Raw genomic sequence first — 25,067 nt, forward strand, 5'->3', positions numbered from 1 at the left:
ATCATTGACTTGGTACTGGTACTCCATGCATACAGCCAAGCTATCATTGACTTGGTACTGGTACTCCATGCATACAGCCAAGCTATCATTGACTTGGTACTGGTACTCCATGCATACAGCCAAGCTATCATTGACTTGGTACTGGTACTCCATGCAAATAGCCAAGCTATCATTGACTTGGTACTGGTACTCCATGCATATAGCCAAGCTATCATTGACTTGGTACTGGTAGTCCATGCATATAGTCAAGCTATCATTGACTTGGTACTGGTACTCCATGCATATAGTCAAGCTATCATTGACTTGGTACTGGTACTCCATGCAAATAGCCAAGCTATCATTGACTTGGTACTGGTACTCCATGCATATAGCCAAGCTATCATTGACTTGGTACTGGTACTCCATGCATATAGCCAAGCTATCATTGACTTGGTACTGGTACTCCATGCATACAGCCAAGCTATCATTGACTTGGTACTGGTAGTCCATGCATATAGCCAAGCTATCATTGACTTGGTACTGGTACTCCATGCATACAGCCAAGCTATCATTGACTTGGTACTGGTACTCCATGCATACAGCCAAGCTATCATTGACTTGGTACTGGTACTCCATGCATACAGCCAAGCTATCATTGACTTGGTACTGGTACTCCATGCATACAGCCAAGCTATCATTGACTTGGTACTGGTACTCCATGCATACAGCCAAGCTATCATTGACTTGGTACTGGTACTCCATGCATACAGCCAAGCTATCATTGACTTGGTACTGGTACTCCATGCATACAGCCAAGCTATCATTGACTTGGTACTGGTACTCCATGCATATAGCCAAGCTATCATTGACTTGGTACTGGTACTCCATGCATACAGCCAAGCTATCATTGACTTGGTACTGGTACTCCATGCATACAGCCAAGCTATCATTGACTTGGTACTGGTACTCCATGCATACAGCCAAGCTATCATTGACTTGGTACTGGTACTCCATGCATATAGCCAAGCTATCATTGCTCATTGTGTATTTATTCCTAGAGGTTTTAAGGTCCCCAGCAAAACCTTCCTGAACTGAGAAATCAAGAAAGATGAGAGGGGTAAGTGCCTACTCCTAAGTACTGTTCACTAGAAAAGAAACTGAGAAGAACAGTAAGAAATGGAATGAAATACAGTTCATTCATAGTGGTACTATCTGAGCAGTTCCAAAGAGAACCACTTGTTTTCGTTTTCTTTTGCACAACATTTTTTAAATGTTTCTGTCCCATGTTTTCTTGTTTCCTATAGTTGGGCATAGCTTTCCCCCCTCCCCCTTCTCCCCCTCCCCTCTTCTTCTCCTCCCCTCTCCTTCTCCTCCCCTCCCCTCTCCTTCTACTCCCCTCTCCCCTTTCAACCTCCCCACTCCTTCTCCTTCGCTCTCCCCCTCCTTCTCCTCCCCCTCCCCTCCTTCTTCTCCCTTCTCTCCCTCCCTCTCAACCTCCCCTCTCCCTCATCTCCCTCTCCTCTCCCCGGCTTGTAGTGTAGTTTACCCCTCATTCACAGCCAACACAGCTAGCTAGCTTCCTGAAACCCATGGCTGTTTACACAGCATTCCTCCTCTATTGACAGTGTTGTCCAGCTCTCTGGTGCAGCTCACTACAAACAGCTGTTCAGCTGAGAGTGAGTGGGCTGCTGTAACCCACACAGGGCTCTCATGAAGCTCCCAGCTCTCCCGATAACTGCCTGCGTGTGCTGGCACGGCTGGTACTGTTACCGCAGCACAGCGCACTGCCTCACACACACACACACACACACACACACTACGCCCCCCCCCTTTAACACACATACACACAGGTGTGCTAGATTAGGGTTGGAGCGAAAACCCACAGGCCGGTAGCTCTCCAGGAACAGGTTTGTAGAGCCCTGATCTTGAAGGTATAGGAACAAGGCCACTGTCTCCACACTGAGTCAACAGAGTCGGACAGTCAAGTTATTACAGTAAGAGTGGGTCAGGGACATGCAGACCATACTACACTATGAATAGTCTCCTCGTGTGGGAGTTATCTCCCCCTCCGTGTATTCAACCGCCCTTTTCCTCCTCCTCATCACACACACATGCGCACACAGCACACGTACAGACACACACAGCGCACTGCCTCACACACACACTACGCCCTCCCCCTTTAACACACACACACACACACACTACGCCCCCCCCCCTTTAACACACACACACAAACCACCCCCTTAACACACACACACACACACACACACACACACACACACACACACACACACACACACACACACACACACACACACACACACACACACACACACACACACACACACACACACACAGCTGGTTGCTGGGTCAGGAGGAGAGGAGGAAATCTGAGAGAAAGGCCACCATCACCCTGAGTAGCAACGGGGACAGGAGACACCTCATTAATCACAATACAATGGCTTCTGTCTGGGGGGGCATGGGAATATTGTAGGGGCCTGTTTGTGTGTAAGCATGTTTACATATTTATGTGAGGGAGTGCTTGCATGTGTGAGTGAGTATGTGTGATTTTGTGCGTGCATAGGATGTGCACACGTGTGTGTGCGACCCTTGCATGCATGTGTTTGTGCTCTTGGGTTGTGTGTGTGTGTGTAACAATAACTCTCACACTGTAAAAGGTCGATGTGCAGCAGGTGGGACGGAGTCAGGCGCAGGACACAGAGGATGAGTAATAACGGACTTTTACTCAAGACGACAACAAAATAAATTCCACGCAGTGAAAACAACCAGCTTACAAAATAGTAGCGACAGCTAAACACAGAACAAACATGCACAAAACCATGTGGGAACCAGAGGCTTAAATAAGGAATAACTAATAATGTCATGGAAACCAGGTGTGTACAATATAGACAAAACAAATGGACAATGAAACGTAGATCGGTGGCGGCTAGAAAACCGGTGATATCGACCGCCAAACGCCGCCCGAACTAGGAGAGGCACCAACTTCAGCGGAAGTCGTGACAGTACCCCCCCCCCCCCCCTTGACGTGCGCGGCTCCAGCAGCGCACCGACACCGGCCTCGGGGACGACCCGGAGGACGAGGCGCAGGACGATCCGGGTGGAGACGGTGAAATTCCCGCAGTAACGAAGGGTCTAGGATGTCCTCCACCGGCACCCAGCATCTCTCCTCCGGACTGTACCCCTCCCACTCCACGAGGTACGGAAGGCCCCTTGCCCGACGCCTTGAGTCCATGATGGCTCGAACAGTATACGCCTGGGCCCTGTCGATGTCCAGAGGGGGCGGAGGAACCTCCTGCACCTCAGACTCCTGGAGTGGACCAGCCATCACCGGCCTGAGGAGAGACACATGAAACCAGGGGTTAATACGGTAATCAGGGGGAGCTGTAACCTGTAACATACCTCGTTCAGTCTCCTTAGGAATTTCAATGGCCCCACAAACTGCGGACTCAGCTTCCGGCAGGGCAGGCGAAGGGGCAGGTTTCGGGTCGAGAGCCAGACCCGGTCCCCTGGTGCATAAACCGGGGCCTCAATGCGGTGGCGGTTGGCGCTTGCTTTCTGCCGCCTGATGGCCCATTGCAGGTGCACACCGCTGAAACCATTCATCTACCGCAGGTGTTGCCAGGACCAAATGATAGGTTAGTGGAGGAGTGGCGAAGGGAGTTTTGGGCCATCTCTGCCCAAGGGATGAAAGCCGCCCACTCCCCCGGCCGGTGCTGGCAATAGGACTGCAGAAACCTACCCACATCCTGGTTAACTCTCTCCACCTGCCCTTTACTCTCGGGGTGAAAACCTGATGTGAGGCTGACCGAGACCCCCAGACGTTCCATAAACGCCCTCCAGACCCTAGACGTGAACTGGGGACCCCGATCAGAAACTATATCCTCAGGCACGCCGTAGTGCCGGAAGACGTGGGTGAACAGGGCCTCCACAGTCTGTGGAGCCGTAGGGAGACCGTGCAAAGGAAGGAGACGGCAGGACTAAGAAAACCGATCCACAACGACCAGGATCGTGGTGTTGCCTTGTGACGGAGGAAGATCCACGGCCGTTGTGGAACAGGTAGGGTTTGTAATTTCCCTCTGGGCAGGTGTCTAGGTGCCTTGCACTGGGCACACACCGAGCAGGAAGAAACATAAACCCTCACGTCCTTAGCTAAAGTGGGCCACCAGTACATCCCACTAAGACAGCGCACCGTCCTACCGATGCCAGGGTGACCAGAGGAGGGGGACGTGTGGACCAAATAGAGCAAACAGTCACGGACAGCAGATGGAACATACAGCCGCCCAGCTGGACACTGGGTTGGAGTGGGCTCTGTATGTAATGCCCGCTCGATGTCTACGTCTAGCTCCCACACCAATGGTGCCACTAGGAAGTATGGGAGTGGGTTCCATGGACCGCTCCTCTGTCTCATACATCCGGGACAGTGTGTCTGCCTTCGCGTTCTGGGAAACTGGTCTGTAGGACAGGGTGAAAACAAAAACGGGTGAAATACATGGTCCACCTTGCCTGGCGAGGGTTCAGTCTCCTCGCCGCCCGGATGTACTCCAGATTGCGGTGGTCAGTCCAGATGAGGAAAGGGTGTTTAGCCCCCTCAAGCCAATGCCTCCACGCTTTCAGAGCCTTTACGACAGCCAGTAGCTCCCGGTCCCCAACATCATAGTTTTGCTCCACTGAGCTGAGCTTCTTCGAAATGAAAGCACGAGGGTGGAGTTTGGGTGGCGTACCCGAGCGCTGAGAGAGCACAGCACCTATCTTAGCCTCAGATACCTCCACCTCCACTATAAATGCCAAGGAGGGATCAGGATGAGCCAGCACGGGAGCCTGGTTAAACAGAGCCTTCAGGTGACCAAAAGCCCTGTCCGCCCCAGCCGACCACTGCAGTCGCACCGGTCCCCCCTTAAGCAGTGAGGTAATGGGAGCCGCTACCTGACCAAAGCCCCGGATAAACCTCGGGTAGTAGTTGGCAAACCCTAAGAACCGCTGCACCTCCTTTACCGTGGTTGGAGTCGGCCAATTTCCCATGGCTGAATTGCGGTCACTTTCCTTCTCCACCCCTGATGTAGAAAGGCGGTACCCTAGGAAGGAGACGGACTGTTGAAAGAACATACAGGTCATGCTCCAACAGTCAACTAAGCACCTTGCACACCAGGGACACATGCTCAGTGCGTGTAGCGGAGTATATCAGAATGTCTTCGATATACACCACTACACCCTGACCGTGTCGGTCCCTGAAAATCTCATCTACAAAGGCTTGGAATACCGATGGAGCATTCATCACCCCGTAGGGCATGAAGAGGTACTCATAGTGATAGTCAATACACGGGTGTAAACCACAGTCCTTCTTCTTCACAAAATAGACTCGAGGAGGCAGGTGAAGTGGAAGGCCAAATGTATCCCTGACCCAGAGATTCGGAGACATATCTTTCCATAGCCGCCATCTCCTCCTGTGACAAGGGATACATGTGACTCCTGGGAAGTGCTGCGTCTACCAAGAGATTAATCACACAATCCCCCCATCGATGAGGTGGTAGTTGACTCGCCAAATCAAATCAAATGTTATTTAATAATAATAATAATATAATAATAATTGTCACATACACATGGTTAGCAGATGTTAATGCGAGTGTAGCGAAATGCTTGTGCTTCTAGTTTCGACAATGCAGTAATAACCAACAAGTAATCTAACTAACAATTCCTAAACTACTGTCTTATACACAGTGTAAGGGGATAAAGAATATATACATAAGGATATATGAATGATTCTTGCTACGTAGCTTAACTTTCTGAACATTCGAGACGTGTAGTCCACTTGTCATTCCAATCTCCTTTGCATTAGCGTAGCCTCTTCTGTAGCCTGTCAACTATGTGTCTGTTTATCCCTGTTCTCTCCTCTCTGCACAGACCATACAAACGCTCCTCACCGCGTGGCCGCGGCCACCCTACTCTGGTGGTCCCAGCGCGCACGACCCACGTGGAGTTCCAGGTCTCCGGTAGCCTCTGGAACTGCCAATCTGCGGTCAACAAGGCAGAGTTCATCTCAGCCTATGCCTCCCTCCAGTCCCTCGACTTCTTGGCACTGACGGAAACATGGATCACCACAGACAACACTGCTACTCCTACTGCTCTCTCTTCGTCCGCCCACGTGTTCTCGCACACCCCGAGAGCGTCTGGTCAGCGGGGTGGTGGCACCGGGATCCTCATCTCTCCCAAGTGGTCATTCTCTCTTTCTCCCCTTACCCATCTGTCTATCGCCTCCTTTGAATTCCATGCTGTCACAGTTACTAGCCCTTTCAAGCTTAACATCCTTATCATTTATCGCCCTCCAGGTTCCCTCGGAGAGTTCATCAATGAGCTTGATGCCTTGATAAGCTCCTTTCCTGAGGACGGCTCACCTCTCACAGTTCTGGGCGACTTTAACCTCCCCACGTCTACCTTTGACTCTTTCCTCTCTGCCTCCTTCTTTCCACTCCTCTCCTCTTTTGACCTCACCCTCTCACCTTCCCCCTACTCACAAGGCAGGCAATACGCTCGACCTCATCTTTACTAGATGCTGTTCTTCCACTAACCTCATTGCAACTCCCCTCCAAGTCTCCGACCACTGCCTTGTATCCTTTTCCCTCTCGCTCTCATCCAACACCTCCCACACTGCCCCTACTCGGATGGTATCGCGCCGTCCCAACCTTCGCTCTCTCTCCCCCGCTACTCTCTCCTCTTCCATCCTATCATCTCTTCCCTCCGCTCAAACCTTCTCCCACCTATCTCCTGATTCTGCCTCCTCAACCCTCCTCTCCTCCCTCTCTGCATCCCTTGACTCTCTATGTCCCCTATCCTCCAGGCCGGCTCGGTCCTCCCCTCCCGCTCCGTGGCTCGATGACTCATTGCGAGCTCACAGAACAGGGCTCCGGGCAGCCGAGCGGAAATGGAGGAAAACTCGCCTCCCTGCGGACCTGGCATCCTTTCACTCCCTCCTCTCTACATTTTCCTCCTCTGTCTCTGCTGCTAAAGCCACTTTCTACCACGCTAAATTCCAAGCATCTGCCTCTAACCCTAGGAAGCTCTTTGCCACCTTCTCCTCCCTCCTGAATCCTCCGCCCCCTCCCCCCTCCTCCCTCTCTGCAGATGACTTCGTCAACCATTTTGAAAAGAAGGTCGACGACATCCGATCCTCGTTTGCTAAGTCAAACGACACCGCTGGTTCTGCTCACACTGCCCTACCCTGTGCTCTGACCTCTTTCTCCCCTCTCTCTCCAGATGAAATCTCGCGTCTTGTGACGGCCGGCCGCCCAACAACCTGCCCGCTTGACCCTATCCCCTCCTCTCTTCTCCAGACCATTTCCGGAGACCTTCTCCCTTACCTCACCTCGCTCATCAACTCATCCCTGACCGTTGGCTACGTCCCTTCCGTCTTCAAGAGAGCGAGAGTTGCACCCCTTCTGAAAAAACCTACACTCGATCCCTCCGATGTCAACAATTACAGACCAGTATCCCTTCTTTCTTTTCTCTCCAAAACTCTTGAACGTGCCGTCCTTGGCCAGCTCTCCCGCTATCTCTCTCTGAATGACCTTCTTGATCCAAATCAGTCAGGTTTCAAGACTAGTCATTCAACTGAGACTGCTCTCCTCTGTATCACGGAGGCGCTCCGCACTGCTAAAGCTAACTCTCTCTCCTCTGCTCTCATCCTTCTAGATCTATCGGCTGCCTTCGATACTGTGAACCATCAGATCCTCCTCTCCACCCTCTCCGAGTTGGGCATCTCCGGCGTGGCCCACACTTGGATTGCGTCCTACCTGACAGGTTGCTCCTACCAGGTGGCGTGGCGAGAATCTGTCTCCTCACCACGCGCTCTCACCACTGGTGTCCCCCAGGGCTCTGTTCTTGGCCCTCTCCTATTCTCGCTATACACCAAGTCACTTGGCTCTGTCATAACCTCACATGGTCTCTCTTATCATTGCTATGCAGACGACACACAATTAATCTTCTCCTTTCCCCCTTCTGATGACCAGGTGGCGAATCGCATCTCTGCATGTCTGGCAGACATATCAGTGTGGATGACGGATCACCACCTCAAGCTGAACCTCGGCAAGACGGAGCTGCTCTTCCTCCCGGGGAAGGACTGCCCGTTCCATGATCTCGCCATCACGGTTGACAACTCCATTGTGTCCTCCTCCCAGAGCGCCAAGAACCTTGGCGTGATCCTGGACAACACCCTGTCGTTCTCAACTAACATCAAGGCGGTGGCCCGTTCCTGTAGGTTCATGCTCTACAACATCCGCAGAGTACGACCCTGCCTCACACAGGAAGCGGCGCAGGTCCTAATCCAGGCACTTGTCATCTCCCGTCTGGATTACTGCAACTCGCTGTTGGCTGGGCTCCCTGCCTGTGCCATTAAACCCCTTCAACTCATCCAGAACGCCGCAGCCCGTCTGGTGTTCAACCTTCCCAAGTTCTCTCACGTCACCCCGCTCCTCCGTTCTCTCCACTGGCTTCCAGTTGAAGCTCGCATCCGCTACAAGACCATGGTGCTTGCCTACGGAGCTGTGAGGGGAACGGCACCTCAGTACCTCCAGGCTCTGATCAGGCCCTACACCCAAACAAGGGCACTGCGTTCATCCACCTCTGGCCTGCTCGCCTCCCTACCACTGAGGAAGTACAGCTCCCGCTCAGCCCAGGCAAAACTGTTCGCTGCCCTGGCCCCCCAATGGTGGAACAAACTCCCTCACGACGCCAGGACAGCGGAGTCAATCACCACCTTCCGGAGACACCTGAAACCCCACCTCTTTAAGGAATACCTAGGATAGGTTAAGTAATCCCTCTCACCCCACCCCCCCTAAGTTTTAGATGCACTATTGTTAAGTGACTGTCCCACTGGATGTCATAAGGTGAATGCACCAATTTGTAAGTCGCTCTGGATAAGAGCGTCTGCTAAATGACTTAAATGTAAATGTAAATGTAATGTAAATGAATGAGTGATGGTACAGAGCAGCATAGGCAAGATACAGTAGATGGTATCGAGTACAGTATATACATATGAGATGAGTATGTAAACAAAGTGGCATAGTTAAAGTGGCTAGTGATACATGTATTACATAAGGATGCAGTCGATGATATAGAGTACAGTATATACGTATGCATATGAGATGAATAATGTAGGGTAAGTAACATTATATAAGGTAGCATTGTTTAAAGTGGCTAGTGATATATTTACATCATTTCCCATCAATTTCCATTATTAAAGTGGCTGGAGTTGAGTCAGTGTCAGTGTATTGGCAGCAGCCACTCAATGTTAGTGGTGGCTGTTTAACAGTCTGATGGCCTTGAGATAGAAGCTGTTTTTCAGTCTCTCGGTCCCAGCTTTGATGCACCTGTACTGGCCTCGCCTTCTGGATGATAGCGGGGTGAACAGGCAGTGGCTCGGGTGGTTGATGTCCTTGATGATCTTTATGGCCTTCCTGTAACATCGGGTGGTGTAGGTGTCCTGGAGGGCAGGTAGTTTGCCCCCGGTGATGCGTTGTGCAGACCTCACTACCCTCTGGAGAGCCTTACGGTTGAGGGCGGAGCAGTTGCCGTACCAGGCGGTGATACAGCCCGCCAGGATGCTCTCGATTGTGCATCTGTAGAAGTTTGTGAGTGCTTTTGGTGACAAGCAGAATTTCTTCAGCCTCCTGAGGTTGAAGAGGCGCTGCTGCGCCTTCTTCACGATGCTGTCTGTGTGAGTGGACCAATTCAGTTTGTCTGTGATGTGTATGCCGAGGAACTTAAAACTTGCTACCCTCTCCACTACTGTTCCATCGATGTGGATAGGGGGGTGTTACCTCTGCTGTTTCCTGAAGTCCACAATCATCTCCTTAGTTTTGTTGACGTTGAGTGCGAGGTTATTTTCTTGACACCACACTCCGAGGGCCCTCACCTCCTCCCTGTAGGCTGTCTCGTCGTTGTTGGTAATCAAGCCTACCACTGTTGTGTCGTCCGCAAACTTGATGATTGAGTTGGAGGTGTGCGTGGCCACGCAGTCGTGGGTGAACAGGAAGTACAGGAGAGGGCTCAGAACGCGCCCTTGTGGGGCCCCAGTGTTGAGGATCAGCGGGGAGGAGATGTTGTTATCGGCCCGTCAGGAAGTCCAGTACCCAGTTGCACAGGGCGGGGTCGAGACCCAGGGTCTCGAGCTTGATGACGAGCTTGGAGGGTACTATGGTGTTGAATGCCGAGCTGTAGTCGATGAACAGCATTCTCACATAGGTATTCCTCTTGTCCAGATGGGTTAGGGCAGTGTGCAGTGTGGTTGAGATTGCATCGTCTGTGGACCTATTTGGGCGGTAAGCAAATTGGAGAGGGTCTAGGGTGTCAGGTAGGGTGGAGGTGATATGGTCCTTGACTAGCCTCTCAAAGCACTTCATGATGACGGAAGTGAGTGTTATGGGGCGGTAGTCGTTTAGCTCAGTTACCTTAGCTTTCTTGGGAACAGGAACAATGGTGGCCCTCTTGAAGCATGTGGGAACAGCAGACTGGTATAGGGATTGATTGAATATGTCCGTAAACACACCGGCCAGCTGGTCTGCGCATGCTCTGAGGGCGCGGCTGGGGATGCCGTCTGGGCCTGCAGCCTTGCGAGGGTTAACACGTTTAAATGTCTTACTCACCTCGGCTGCAGTGAAGGAGAGACCGCATGTTTTCGTTGCAGGCCGTGTCAGTGGCACTGTATTGTCCTCAAAGCGGGCAAAAAGTGATTTAGTCTGCCTGGGAGCAAGACATCCTGGTCCGTGACTGGGCTGGATTTCTTCCAGTAGTCCGTGATTGATTGTAGACCCTGCCACATGCCTCTTGTGTCTGAGCCGTTGAATTGAGATTCAACTTTGTCTCTGTACTGACGTTTAGCTTGTTTGATAGCCTTGCGGAGGGAATAGCTGCACTGTTTGTATTCGGTCATGTTACCAGACACCTTGCCCTGATTAAAAGCAGTGGTTCGCGCTTTCAGTTTCACGCGAATGCTGCCATCAATCCACGGTTTCTGGTTAGGGAATGTTTTAATCGTTGCTATAGGAACGACATCTTCAACGCACATTCTAATGAACTCGCACACTGAATCAGCGTATTCGTCAATGTTGTTATCTGACGCAATACGAAACATATCCCAGTCCACGTGATGCAAGCAGTCTTGGAGTGTGGAGTCAGCTTGGTCGGACCAGCGTTAGACAGACCTCAGTGTGGGAGCCTCTAGTTTTAGTTTCTGTCTGTAGGCAGGGATCAGCAAAATGGAGTCGTGGTCAGCTTTTCCGAAAGGGGGGCGGGGCAGGGCCTTATATGCGTCGCGGAAGTTAGAGTAACAATGATCTAAGGTTTTTCCACCCCTGGTTGCGCAATCGATATGCTGATAAAATTTAGGGAGTCTTGTTTTCAGATTAGCCTTGTTAAAATCCCCAGCTACAATGAATGCAGCCTCCGGATAAATGGTTTCCAGTTTGCAAAGAGTTAAATAAAGTTTGTTCAGAGACATCGGCATATTCAGAGGGGATGTGCACGGTGGAGACCTGGTCTGGACTCTCCACCCTATTAGCACCAATGGAAACATCTAGACACCTCCCTAAGCACTTACGTGACCATCCCTTGAGAGCCCTCTGTTACCACGAAATAGTGGGGTCATGATAGGCCAAACAGGGAAGGCCCAACACCACGGGAACGCAGGAGAATCAATCAGGAAGAGACTAATTCTCTCCTCATGACCCTCCCTCCTGCATCAGGAACCCCTGGCACCTGGCAGCAGTCCCATCATATGTCCTCAGGAGCGAGAGCCAAATCACACTGGGTCCAGGTGTACTGGCAAACACAAAAACAGTCAACAACTTTGGGAGTAGAGACCTTTAGAAAATGGCCTCTAGTGGTGAAAGTAAGAACTGCCGAAAATGCAGTCTCATAACCTGACTACAACGCAGACACGAGCGTTGGGCTAAAATAGAAGTCATTCCTATTTCTGACAAAGATCGCGCTGCAAGTCCTGCGAGTACCCACGTGCCATCTCCTCATTGGTTATACCCACGTGGGTGATTGAAAGACAAACTGTTGCCAGTTGTCGTGGTAATACTATGAAAGTTTAGATGTCAATCACCATATAAGTTAAACAATGAAAAAGCCTGGAAGGAGGAGAGATGACAAGAAAAGATTCGGTTGACCGTTTTTATGTGTTGATTAATTGTCGGAGTAGAGAACCTTGTGCATTTCAGGTAAAATAACAACCTAATGTTTATATCCGAGGACAAATTATCTAGCAACAGCAAGCTAGCTAAATAGGACAAATTAGCTAGCAAGTGCAAGCTAAATTGCCATAAATGTTTAATGCTTTTTTTTTGCACGCCCAATTTTTCAGTTTTTGATTTGTTAAAAAAGTTTGAAATATCCAATAAATGTCGTTCCACTTCATGATTGTGTCCCACTTGTTGTTGATTCTTCACAAAAAAATACAGTTTTATATCTTTATGTTTGAAGCCTGAAATGTGGCAAAAGGTCGCAAAGTTCAAGGGGGCCGAATACTTTCGCACGGCACTGTAGTAGCAGGGGGGACACTTCAGAACAAAGTAGGCAACAATACTCAATAATGTTGTTAATTAATTGTTGCAGTCTGATATTAAATACATGACCTCAGCTGTGGAGGTAGCTAGAAAAACACAGTTTTCTTGATTCTCTCTCTCTCTCTCTCTCTCTCTCTCTCTCTCTCTCTGAGTATTTGCTCTACAGCAACAAACATGGGTTGAATTGTGGGAAATAGCACTGAGAAACAGATGAGATGAGTCAGCCAGGCGAGAGAGGAGGATCTGAGGCATGCTAGTGTCCTATTGCACACACCTGTTCATGCAGGGCCAGAGACAAAGAAGAGACTAGCACAGTCAGGCTACCCAATACCCTGAATACCCTGAATACACACACACACCTGTTCATGCAGGGCCAGAGACAAAGAAGAGACTAGCACAGTCAGGTACCCAATACCCTGAATACACGCACGCGCACACACACACACACACACACACACACACACACACACACACACACACACACACACACACACACACACACACACACACACACACACACACACACACACACACACACACACACACACACACACACACACACACACACACACACACACACACACACACACACACACACACATGCAGGGACAGAGACAAAGTAGAGACTAGCACAGTCAGGCTACCCAATACCCTGAATACACACACTCACTCACAGACAGAGGATATCTATTGGCTCTCTCCTTTCAAACCCCTCTGTCTGAGTTGTGTGAATGTGTGGGTCAAACTGCCAGTCATTCCAGGGTATAAAAGAGTCTGCCCAGCTGCCAAGCCTCCAGCGCCCGCTGCCAAGGCCCCTAAACACGTCCTCCACTGTGTGTGTGTGTGTATATCCTCCACTGTGTGACTCTCCGTTTATATTCAGCATTATAAAATATACTGACAGAACACTGAGTCATCCACTATGACTGACACCCTCACATATCATCACAGTAAAAGCCCCTGGGCCACAAAGCACTCCTTTGATCAGACATACTGACAGAACACTGAGTCATCCACTATGACTGACACCCTCACATATCATCACAGTAAAAGCCCCTGGGCCACAAAGCACTCCTTTGATCAGACATACTGACAGAACACTGAGTCATCCACTATGACTGACACCCTCACATATCATCACAGTAAAAGCCCCTGGGCCACAAAGCACTCCTTTGATCAGACATACTGACAGAACACTGAGTCATCCACTATGACTGACAGCCTCACATATCATCACAGTAAAAGCCCCTGGGCCACAAAGCACTCCTTTGATCAGACATACTGACAGAACACTGAGTCATCCACTATGACTGACAGCCTCACATATCATCACAGTAAAAGCCCCTGGGCCACAAAGCACTCCTTTGATCAGACATTTTGGAGACATTTTTCATTTCCTTAAAACAAATCCACAGGGTTATAGTGAAACTCAAAGCACAAACTGCACCTGGTGCAGAAGGTAAAGCCATTGTCATGTAACAGTGTTAATCCTGTCCCTCGCCCCGACCTGGGCTCCATCCAGGGACCCTCTGAACACACCCGCCAAGCATCGTTACCCATCTCTCCACACAAGCCACAATCCTTACAGTTAAAGGGAAACAAATACTTCAAGGTCTCAGAGCGAGTGACGTCACTGATTGAAACTCTAGTAGCAGGCACCGCTAACTAGCTAGCCATTTGCAATGTATGTAATTGTACAGTCAAGGGGATTGTAGTTTGAGTGAAGAAAAAAAGGTTATGGGAGGGATTTCTATTCTAGCCCTACCACCCAATTCAGAGGAGTAGAGCGGGACAGAGAGACAGAGGTGATAAATAGAGAAGGGGAGAAGGGTTTTAGAGAGAGAAAGAAAGGAAGAAAGAGAAAATGTAACTTCAATTGTCTAATTAAGCTGTCTGATCCACACAGAGAATTCACTTCATGCCCTGTTTGGTCTCCATGGAGACGCTCCTGAGTGGGGAGTATTTTCTCTGGTCTGACTGCTCCCGTCAACTCATGACTGGTATTCATTTTAATACTGTTTATGTTCCTCTGGTCTGATCAGAAACAAGGCTGTGGTCAAGATCACCTAGGACACAAAACCCGAGCAATGAAGAGCGGTTGAGGCCAGTGTCTTAACGTTCTCTTTGATTTGTTATTGATCCTTTTGTCCATTCACATACAGGATCAATTCATGTCAATTCAGGGAGAGTCCAAGTATTATCTGCAGTGTTTTGGCTAACATGTCCTCTTTTCTTTCCCTATCACTGTCACGACCTGACCATAGAGAGCCCTTGTTTCTCTATGGTGTAGTAGGTCAGGGCGTGACTAGGGGGTATTCTGGTGTAACATTTCTGTGTTCTAGTTTATAGTTTCTATGTTGGTGTTTTGTATGGTTCCCAATTAGAGGCAGCTGGTAATCGTTGTCTCTAATTGGGGAACATATTTCTGTAGATATTTTTACCACCTGTGTTTGTGGGATATTGTTTTGTGTTTGTGCATCAAGTAGTCACGTTTCGTTATTGATTTATTGTTTCTGCTTAAGTTTCACTCTGAAATAAATAGGTGGAACTCAACATCCGCTGCGCCTTGATCCCGTTCTTACGACAACCGTGACAATCACAGAATACCTCTTTTATATGGCCAACATGTCCTCTTCTCTTTCCCTATCAGAGTAACACGATCTGTCATATGTGAGAGAAACTTATATCTCAGTCTTCCTGGTTGACGATCTTGCAGGCATTCGCCTAGGAAGTCCACTACCACCACGTTGAATGCATTCAAATGTAAACACACCAAACACCTGGGGGATATAAGGCTTTGGCTCAGAGAGTCCAGTGGCTTAACGTTCATAAATACACCCACAGCTTCATATCTGTCTTAAACTGCCTGGGGCAGTTGTCCATAATGATAGCGCCTCTCCATCTCCACTTCCCCCCTCCTCGCTACCCCCCGGATTCTCACTTCCTTTGGTATCCAAACCACAGAGCCGGAGTACTGGGTTTAAGATGGCCTTTATCAGTGGTCTGTCCAATGGTATCGGCTTACAAGACAGCACTCTGTCCTCACACACATTCTGGAAGTTTTAATAGGTGATCAGAGCAGCTGCTGCAGACGCAGGGCTGATTTACTGCCTCTCGTAGGGGCTTAATGACTACAGGAGGCAGACGGCTCTTCAGCCTTTGATGTTATATGATCAGGTGGCCCCCTTGGAAAACACACACACGAAAACACACACACAAAAACACACACACACACACACACGAAAGCACACACACGTGAATGTGCATGCACGTAAGCACACACGCACATGCACATTCTTTTCTTGGATCACTAATGTAAGTGGTGAAGTGAAAGTATTATTGGGTGTTCTGAATCTGTCGACCTGCCCCCCCCCCCTTCCTAGAACAATACTCTCAGACATACTGCCCACCTGCCCCCCTTCCTAGAACAATACTCTCAGACATACTGCCCACCTGCCCATCCCCCTTCCTAGAACAATACTCTCAGACATACTGCCCACCTGCCCCCCCCCTTCCTAGAACAATACTCTCAGACATACTGCCCACCTGCCCCCCCTTCCTAGAACAATACTCTCAGACATACTGCCCACCTGCCCCCCCCTTCCTAGAACAATACTCTCAGACATACTGCCCACCTGCCCCCCCCTTCCTAGAACAATACTCTCAGACATACTGCCCACCTGCCCATCCCCCTTCCTAGAACAATACTCTCAGACATACTGCCCACCTGCCCATCCCCCTTCCTAGAACAATACTCTCAGACATACTGCCCACCTGCCCATCCCCCTTCCTAGAACAATACTCTCAGACATACTGCCCACCTGCCCATCCCCCTTCCTAGAACAATACTCTCAGACATACTGCCCACCTGCCCCCCCCTTCCTAGAACAATACTCTCAGACATACTGCCCACCTGCCCCCCTTCCTAGAACAATACTCTCAGACATACTGCCCACCTGCCCATCCCCCTTCCTAGAACAATACTCTCAGACATACTGCCCACCTGCCCCCCCCTTCCTATAACAATACTCTCAGACATACTGCCCACCTGCCCATCCCCCTTCCTAGAACAATACTCTCAGATATACTGCCCCTCCCCCTTCCTAGAACAATACTCTCAGAAATACTGCCCCTCCCCTTCCTAGAACAATACTCTCAGACATACTCCCCTCCTCCTCCTAGAACAATACTGTCAGACATACTCCCCCTCCCCAGAACAATACTCTCAGACATACTGCACTTTCAGCTCCTGCTAACATCCAAGACTACCATCACACTATCTCTGTAAGCACTTAAACACACACACACAAACAACACTTGCGTTTCTTAAAACAAGTTGACAGGTGGGGGATGCTCAGGGGAACACAAGCCTTATACGGCACAAAGACTCCCGATAGGCTTAGCACTTCAGCACCGACCAATTGGAATAGTTACGCAGGAGATTCTGCACTATTCACACCATGCCACCTCCCTCTCTGAGGTCAAGTGTCACCTTCTGTTTGCACTTCAAAGACATCAATATCCTCTCTCTCTCTGCACCCTGCATTACAGCTGGGCAAACAACAGAAGAACGCAATGATAATTGTTCAACTGACTGAAAACCACAACAGTTACTGTACTGGCTTGAAATCTGGCCTATAAATGTAGCATCGGCCCCATTGTCCAATCCTCAGGCGATGGCTGCTGGACTGTTGTCCTGTTCTGCTCACCAACAAGGATGTAATCAAAAACAGACTGAACAATCAACTAAATGTCTTTTATTGGGGGAAGAATGGATCTCAGTAGTGCATGAATTAGAGTGAAACAGGCACTGGGACTGTGAATGATGCTCTGCTAACAAACCCAAGCCAAGTCATGGTCTCTCAATGCCAGATTAGAGAATGCCAAGCACTTCCTTCTGTAAACAATCTAAAAGACAAGAGTGTGAAAATGACTAGAAGAGACATACAGAAGGGCGTGATTGGTACATCTACTTCTGTTCTGTAAACACATTGACATCAGTTTGTCAGTGAAGTTAGGCTCAATGGGTGTGTGGGAAACAAGGAACACTTGTATCTACTTCTACACAGACAGACAGCCAGACAGGGGCTAGAGGTCACGATAGGGGTTGTCTAGGGGACCTGGGATGTGATACACATCCCCCATATTAAAGACTTGGTTTGGGTGGCAGTAGAAGCATCATTCAGATGGCAGTAGTAACATCATTCAGACGGCAGTAGTAACAACATTCAGACGGCAGTAGAATAATTATTCAGACGGCAGTAGAAGCATCATTCAGACGGCAGTAGAAGCATCATTCAGACGGCAGTAGAAGCATCATTCAGACGGCAGTAGAAGCATCATTCAGACGGCAGTAGAAGCATCATTCAGACGGCAGTAGAAGCATCATTCAGAGAGGCAGTAGAAGCATCATTCAGAGAGGCAGTAGAAGCATCATTCAGACGGCAGTAGAAGCATCATTCAGACGGCAGTAGAAGCATCATTCAGACGGCAGTAGAAGCATCATTCAGAAGGCAGTAGAAGCATCATTCAGAAGGCAGTAGAAGCATCATTCAGATGGCAGTAGAAGCATCATTCAGATGGCAGTAGAAGCATCATTCAGATGGCAGTAGAAGCATCATTCAGATGGCAGTAGTAACAACATTCAGATGGCAGTAGTAACAACATTCAGATGGCAGTAGTAACAACATTCAGATGGCAGTAGTAACAACATTCATATGGCAGTAGAAGCATCATTCAGATGGCAGTAGTAACAACATTCAGATGGCAGTAGAAGCATCATTCATATGGCAGTAGAAGCATCATTCAGATGGCAGTAGTAACAACATTCAGATGGCAGTAGTAACAACATTCAGATGGCAGTAGAAGCATCATTCATATGGCAGTAGTAACAACATTCAGATGGCAGTAGAAGCATCATTCATATGGCAGTAGAAGCATCATTCATATGGCAGTAAACAACATTCAGATGGCAGTAGTAACAACAATCAGATGGCAGTAGAAGCATCATTCAGATGGCAGTAGAAGCATCATTCCGATGGCAGTAGTAACATTCCCATTGACAGTAGATCAAGGCTCTACAAACTATAAAGGACAGGTACGATCCTCATGTTTGAGATATTTTCCCCTGCATGCTACTGTTCTGACCAGAGGCCTGCTAGAGGCCTGCTAACACAGTACCGCCGTGAAGTGGCTCGGGTGGTGATGTGGTGCAAGGACAACGACCTCATGCTCCACGCCTCATAAACCACAGAGACAGACAGACTACAGAATAAGAAAGACCCCCTCTGAGCCCGTCATAATCACTGGCCAACCAATAACCCTGACAAATTCTTAACAATTCTAGAGAGGGTTGTGTCGAAAGCCTTAAATATCAGACTAGAGAGGGTTGTGTTGAAAGCCTTAAATATCAGACTAGAGAGGGTTGTGTCGAAAGCCTCAAAGATCACTGGCTGGGACCTTCACTCTATGACCTGTCTGTACACCAAGCACCCCTCCAAAGTGCAGAAAGAAATCATCAACAACAACCCCTCCCATCCAGCCAATTACCTCATTCAGACCCTACCCTCTGGTAGGTGCTACAGGTCTTTGACCACCAAAACTGAACATTTTAAAAGCAGGAGAACCAGCACCATTTCTCTGTAACCTTCCTACAGGAGAACCAGCACAATTTCTCTGTAATCTTCCTACAGGAGAACCAGCACCATTTCTCTGTAACCTTCCTACAGGAGAACCAGCACCATTTCTCTGTAACCTTCCTACAGGAGAACCAGCACCATTTCTCTGTGACCTCCCTATAGGATATCCAGCACCATTTCTCTGTGACCTCCCTATAGGATATCCAGCACCATGTCTCTGTGACCTCCCTACAGGAGTACCAGCACCATTTCTCTGTGACCTCCCTACAGGAGAACCAGCACCATTTCTCTGTAACCTCCCTATAGGATATCCAGCACCATGTCTCTGTGACCTCCCTACAGGAGAGCCACTGTGACCCTACAGGAGAACCAGCAACATGTCTCTGTGAACTCCCTACAGGGGAAACTGCACCATGTCTCTGTGACCTCCTTACAGGAGAACCAGCACCATTTTACTGTGACCACCCTACAGGAGAAACAGCACCATGTCTCTGTAATCTCCCTACAGCAGAAACAGCACCATGTCTCTGTGACCTCCCTACAGGAGAAACAGCACCATGTCTCTGTGACCGCCCTACAGGAGAAACAGCACCATGTCTCTGTGACCTCCCTACAGGAGAAACAGCACCATGTCTCTGTGACCTCCCTACAGGAGAAACAGCACCATGTCTCTGTGACCTCCCTACAGGAGAAACAGCACCATGTCTCTGTGACCCTACAGGAGAACCAGCATCACATCTCTGTGACCTCCCTACAGTAGCACCAGCCTTGGAATCAGCATGGGAGGAGTAATACGCTGTATCACTGGACCACAGAGTATTTATTTAATTTGACAGTGTCTGGTTGTGGAAATACAGTTAAAGCCATGGAGGAGAAATGCAGTGGGAGCCAGCTATGTCTAGCCCCTGTAACATGGCAGCTGTCCTACATAAACCTCTGTGAATGCAGGGGAGCAAGACACACACACACACCTGCCAACACACCTGCCAGTGTAATTCATGTGGTCATTTTTCTTACATGAAAGAGACAGGCATCTGTCAGAGCGGAGGGAGCCGCTGAGGCCACAGATGACCTTTCCTGTCTGTCTGAGCCGGTGAACAGAGAGGAGGGCAATAACAGGAGTGCTGCTGCTGCTGCTGTCCCCTGAAGGCCTGTCTGGGCCCTAAAAGACCACCATTCTATCCAGACCTGGGTTCATATAGTATTGGTGTACTTTCAAATAATGTGAGCGTTCAATTGAGCCTGTCTGGAGTGCCAGTTTGCAGACACTATTCCAATGACCCAGAGTTGTCAGGAAAGCTCATTCAAGTGCAGCTAAAATATTTGGAAGAAAACAAATACTACTTGAACCCATGTTTGTCTCCATCTACACAGGGCTCCCACAATCATTCACAGCCAGGTATTTAGATCCCAGAGGTTTTTACAACAACAAACTAGGAGTATGTTGTATTGTGCCATATGTCCGAGTTAATCGTTTGACCCTGAAAGTAAGTGAAATAACCTGCTCTGTTTGCATGACCGCTTTTGTCTTTACAATCACAGGGGGCTGCTGAGGGGAGGACGGCTCATAATAATGTCTGGAATGGAGTGAATGGAATGGTATCAAACACATGGAAAACATGTTGGATGTGTTGGATACCATTCCAGCCATTACTATGAGCACGTCTGTGCTTTTACACGCTAGACAGAGAAAAAAGGTTTTAACAAGTTGGCGTACGATAAAAACAAATGACAGCTCGCTAAACAATTTGCTGTTACAACTTGGCATTAAAAGAGCCGACATTTACGGAGGCTAATTTAAATGACTGTCATTTAAACAGGTAGAGAGCATGAGTGGGTGGCTGAGTGAGTGAGTGAGTGAGTGAGTGAGTGAGTGTGAGTGAGTGAGTGAGTGAGTGAGTGGATTTGTGCGTGGGTCTAGGCTGGGCTGGGTGAGCCTTTAACAGGCTTGTGGGAGGGCTGTCCTGTAAATGAATGAACACCTTGGTTAATAGGGTCACAGACCACAGACATGCTAAGGAGGGAGAATCCCAGACAAAGACACCCTTTTAATCCCATCTCCCAATGTTAGTGCATCGGAGATCACATGCAAGGTAAACGCTGCAGATGGTGTCTCAATCTAAAATGACCTTTAAATGTCAACCGCGCTACAACGTGGATCTTCCATGGTCCAGATTGAATCCTGGCCTAAGTAACAGCACATCTCAACACATTTCTCCTCCTCTGGTCCTGCCTGGTCTACAGGGGTGGCAGTTGGAGGGGCTACAAGCTTACAGATGGAAGAGGAGAGGAGGCATAGAACCTCTATTGTATTTCCTTTATTCCTGGCTTCCTACCTCCTCGCCTCCTTCTGAAAACCCATTGGATGAGAAGGTCAGAACATTGGATGATGAGTTCAGAGGTCCATCCCTTCTGACCTTCTCATCCAATGGGTTTTGAATAGGTGGGGGGAGTGTCATTTACCTGAGAGAGAGAATTGAAGTTATTTGAATTGAGAGTGAGACAGATAAAGAGAGAGAGAGAGAGAGAGAGAGAGAGAGAGAGAGAGAGAGAGAGAGAGAGAGAGAGAGAGAGAGAGAGAGAGAGAGAGAGAGAGAGAGAGAGAGAAAGCGAGAGACAGTGAGAGGGATCAAGACAAATAATGAATAAGATTAAATTGGTAATGCACACAGGCTTCCAAGAACAGTGGTTGGGTAACTCAGCAGGAGAGCGTGATGAAGAGAGGGGGGTTAAGGAGAGAAGAAAGCCACTGTCCTCATTAGCTCATTGAGACCTTCATCTGCCAGCACTCTGGTCACACACCTCACAGTGCATTAGAGCATTCCAGAAGTCAACAATACAACATTATAGTACCACACACACACACACACACACACACATATACACATGCACGCACACATGTAACGGATGTGAAACGCTAGCTTAGTTAGCGGTGGTGCGCGCCAAATAGTGTTTCGACTGACGTCACTTGCTCTGAGACCTTGAAGTAGTGGTTCCCCTTGCTCTGCAAGGGCTGCGGCTGTTATGGAGCGATGGGTAACGATACTTTGTGGGTGACTGTTGTTGATGTGTGCAGAGGGTCCCTGGTTCGCGCCCGGGTATGGGCGAGGGGACGGTCTAAAGTTATACTGTTACATTGATGCTGTTGACCCGGATCACTGGTTGCTGCGGAAAAGGAGGGTGAGTGTAACGGATGTGAAACGTTAGCAGAGGGGACGGTCTAAAGTTATACTGTTACACACACACTCACACGTATACATGCTCAAACACACACACGGATGCACTCACACAGTGGGGTACTCAGGGCAGCAAATAAAATAAACATGTCATTCCCAAACTCCAGCTTAATTCTGCTTTCAGACACTGATCTAGGATCAGACAACAGTAACAAGTACTTTTTATACCTGCAAACTCGACAGACAGCAAAGTTACTATGAATCATAATTGATCAGCAGTTATGACATGTACAGTGCCTTGCGAAAGTATTCGGCCCCCTTGAACTTTGCGACCTTTTGCAACATTTCAGGCTTCAAACATAAAGATATAAAACTGTATTGTTTTGTGAAGAATCAACAACAAGTGGGACACAATCATGAAGTGGAACGACATTTATTGGATATTTCAAACTTTTTTAACAAATCAAAAACTGAAAAATTTGGCGTGCACAATTATTCAGCCCCTTTACTTTCAGTGCAGAAAACTCAACAGAAGTTCACTGAGGTTCTCTGAATGATCCAATGTTGACCTAAATGACTAATGATGATAAATACAATCCACCTGTGTGTAATCAAGTCTCCGTATAAATGCACCTGCACTGTGATAGTCTCAGAGGTCTGTTAAAAGCGCAGAGAGCATCATGATGAACAAGGAACACACCAGGCAGGTCCGAGATACTGTTGTGAAGAAGTTTAAAGCCGGATTTGGACACAAAGATTTCCCAAGCTTTAAACATCCCAAGGAGCACTGTGCAAGCGATAATATTGAAATGGAAGGAGTATCAGACCACTGCAAATCTACCAAGACCTGGCCATCCCTCTAAACTTTCAGCTCATACAAGGAGAAGACTGATCAGAGATGCAGCCAAGAGGCCCATGATCACTCTGGATGAACTGCAGAGATCTACAGCTGAGGTGGGAGACTCTGTCCATAGGACAACAATCAGTCGTATATTGCACAAATCTGGCCTTTATGGAAGAGTGGCAAGAAGAAAGCCATTTCTTAAAGATATCCATAAAAAGTGTCGTTTAAAGTTTGCCACAAGCCACCTGGGAGACACACCAAACATGTGGAAGAAGGTGCTCTGGTCAGATGAAACCAAAATTGAACTTTTCGGTAACAATGCAACAATGCAAAACGTTATGTTTGGCGTAAAAGCAACACAGCTCATCACCCTAAACACACCAAGAAAACCTGATGGAGTCTGCAGAAGACCTGAGACTGGGACGGAGATTGTCTTCCAACAAGACAATGATCCAAAACATAAAGCAAAATCTACAATGGAATGGTTCAAAAATAAACATATCCAGGTGTTAGAATGGCCAAGTCACAGTCCAGACCTGAATCCAATCGAGAATCTGTGGAAAGAACTGAAAACTGCTGTTCACAAATGCTCTCCATCCAACCTCACTGAGCTCGAGCTGTTTTGCAAGGAGGAATGGGAAAAATGTTCAGTCTCTTGATGTGCAAAACTGATAGAGACATACCCCAAGCGACTTACAGCTGTAATCGCAGCAAAAGGTGGCGCTACAAAGTATTAACTTAAGGGGGCTGAATAATTTTGCACGCCCAATTTTTCAGTTTTGGATTTGTTAAAAAAGTTAGAAATATCCAATAAATGTCGTTCCACTTCATGATTTTGTCCCACTTGTTGTTGATTCTTCACAAAAAAATACAGTTTTATATCTTTATGTTTGAAGCCTGAAATGTGGCAAAAGGTCGCAAAGTTCAAGGGGGCCGAATACTTTCGCAAGGCACTGTATTACTGTAGTAATGTAACATGCCTGTGGTCTGCCCCCAAATTACACACTCCTCACTTGAGTTGATCTCTGTGTTGATTGACATACCAAGGGATATTGTTATACTGAATTCCCTTTAAAAGCATTTTAGACAGCAGGTATAGTGTACATAGAACTATGAATGAGGTACTGGTCATCAAGAATATTCCTACATAGATCCCGGAGGAGTAATGCATTTGAGAGCAGATATGCCATTTGTCCATTGCTTTGTTTTATTAATTCACAGGTGATATTTATGGATGATTCTATCATTGTTTGGGGAATAAATAAGTTTAAATTAAATATTCAATGACATCAGCACATAATTGGAGCTGTTATGCAAATGTGAAATCCAATAGATAATTCACTCATCCTTTACCTCCTTTTCAGAGAAAATGTTGTTATTGATCAATGAACTCACCAAATTGTCTCAACGATCTCATACCCCACAAGGGGCCAAAGCCTCATAGATTTTCCTCAAAAGGATGGAAAACAATAAACAGCTAGTTGGGTGTGAAACTGTCTATGGATTGGTTGTTCATTCAATTCCCATTTCAAAAGACTACAGTGAACCAAATTAATTTCATACACGTGTCAAACTCATTCCATAGAAGGCTGAATATCTGTGGGATTTTGCTCCTCCCTTGTACTTGATTGATTAATTACGGTCACTAATTAGTAAGGAACTCCCCTCACCTGGTTGTCTAGGTCTTAATTGAAAGGAAAAAACAAAAACCCAGACACTCGACCCTCCGTGGAATGAGTTTGACACCCGATTTAACCTATGATTCTATACAGCAGGGGCAAACTCTGGAGTACTGCTCATACACTGGAGGTCTGGAGGTCTGGAGTACTGCTCATACACTGGAGGTCTGGAG

The 25,067-nt window shown here is 48.1% G+C and overlaps 1 protein-coding gene across 1 annotated transcript; it reads right to left on the reverse strand.

Annotated features, from left to right (window-relative positions):
• Positions 1–2,770: 2,770 nt before the first annotated feature.
• Positions 2,771–25,067, reverse strand: LOC124020518 (chromobox protein homolog 2-like). The gene is made up of 3 exons (XM_046335756.1): positions 24,611–25,067; positions 3,007–3,332; positions 2,771–2,790 (listed from the first exon to the last, which is right to left on the reverse strand). Exons 1-3 carry the CDS (start codon positions 24,655–24,657, stop codon positions 2,771–2,773), a joined length of 393 nt encoding a protein of 130 aa, XP_046191712.1. The 5' UTR covers positions 24,658–25,067.

Source organism: Oncorhynchus gorbuscha, unplaced genomic scaffold (assembly GCF_021184085.1).
Source record: "Oncorhynchus gorbuscha isolate QuinsamMale2020 ecotype Even-year unplaced genomic scaffold, OgorEven_v1.0 Un_scaffold_844, whole genome shotgun sequence".
NCBI classification, from domain to species: Eukaryota; Metazoa; Chordata; class Actinopteri; order Salmoniformes; family Salmonidae; genus Oncorhynchus; species Oncorhynchus gorbuscha.

What these genes read in the sequence shown, in the direction of transcription:
- LOC124020518 (XM_046335756.1), bottom strand. Translation starts at nt 24,657, where the DNA reads ATGAGGCTTTGGCCCCTTGTGGGGTATGAGATCGTTGAGACAATTTG. An exon ending in GAGATCGTTGAGACAATTTG is followed by an intron (nt 3,333 to 24,610) that starts GTGAGTTCATTG and finishes GTCTCTCCTCAG; the next exon opens with GCCGGTGATGGCTGGTCCAC. An exon ending in CGTCAAGGGGGGGGGGGGGG is followed by an intron (nt 2,791 to 3,006) that starts GTACTGTCACGA and finishes TTCTGTGTTTAG; the next exon opens with CTGTCGCTACTATTTTGTAA.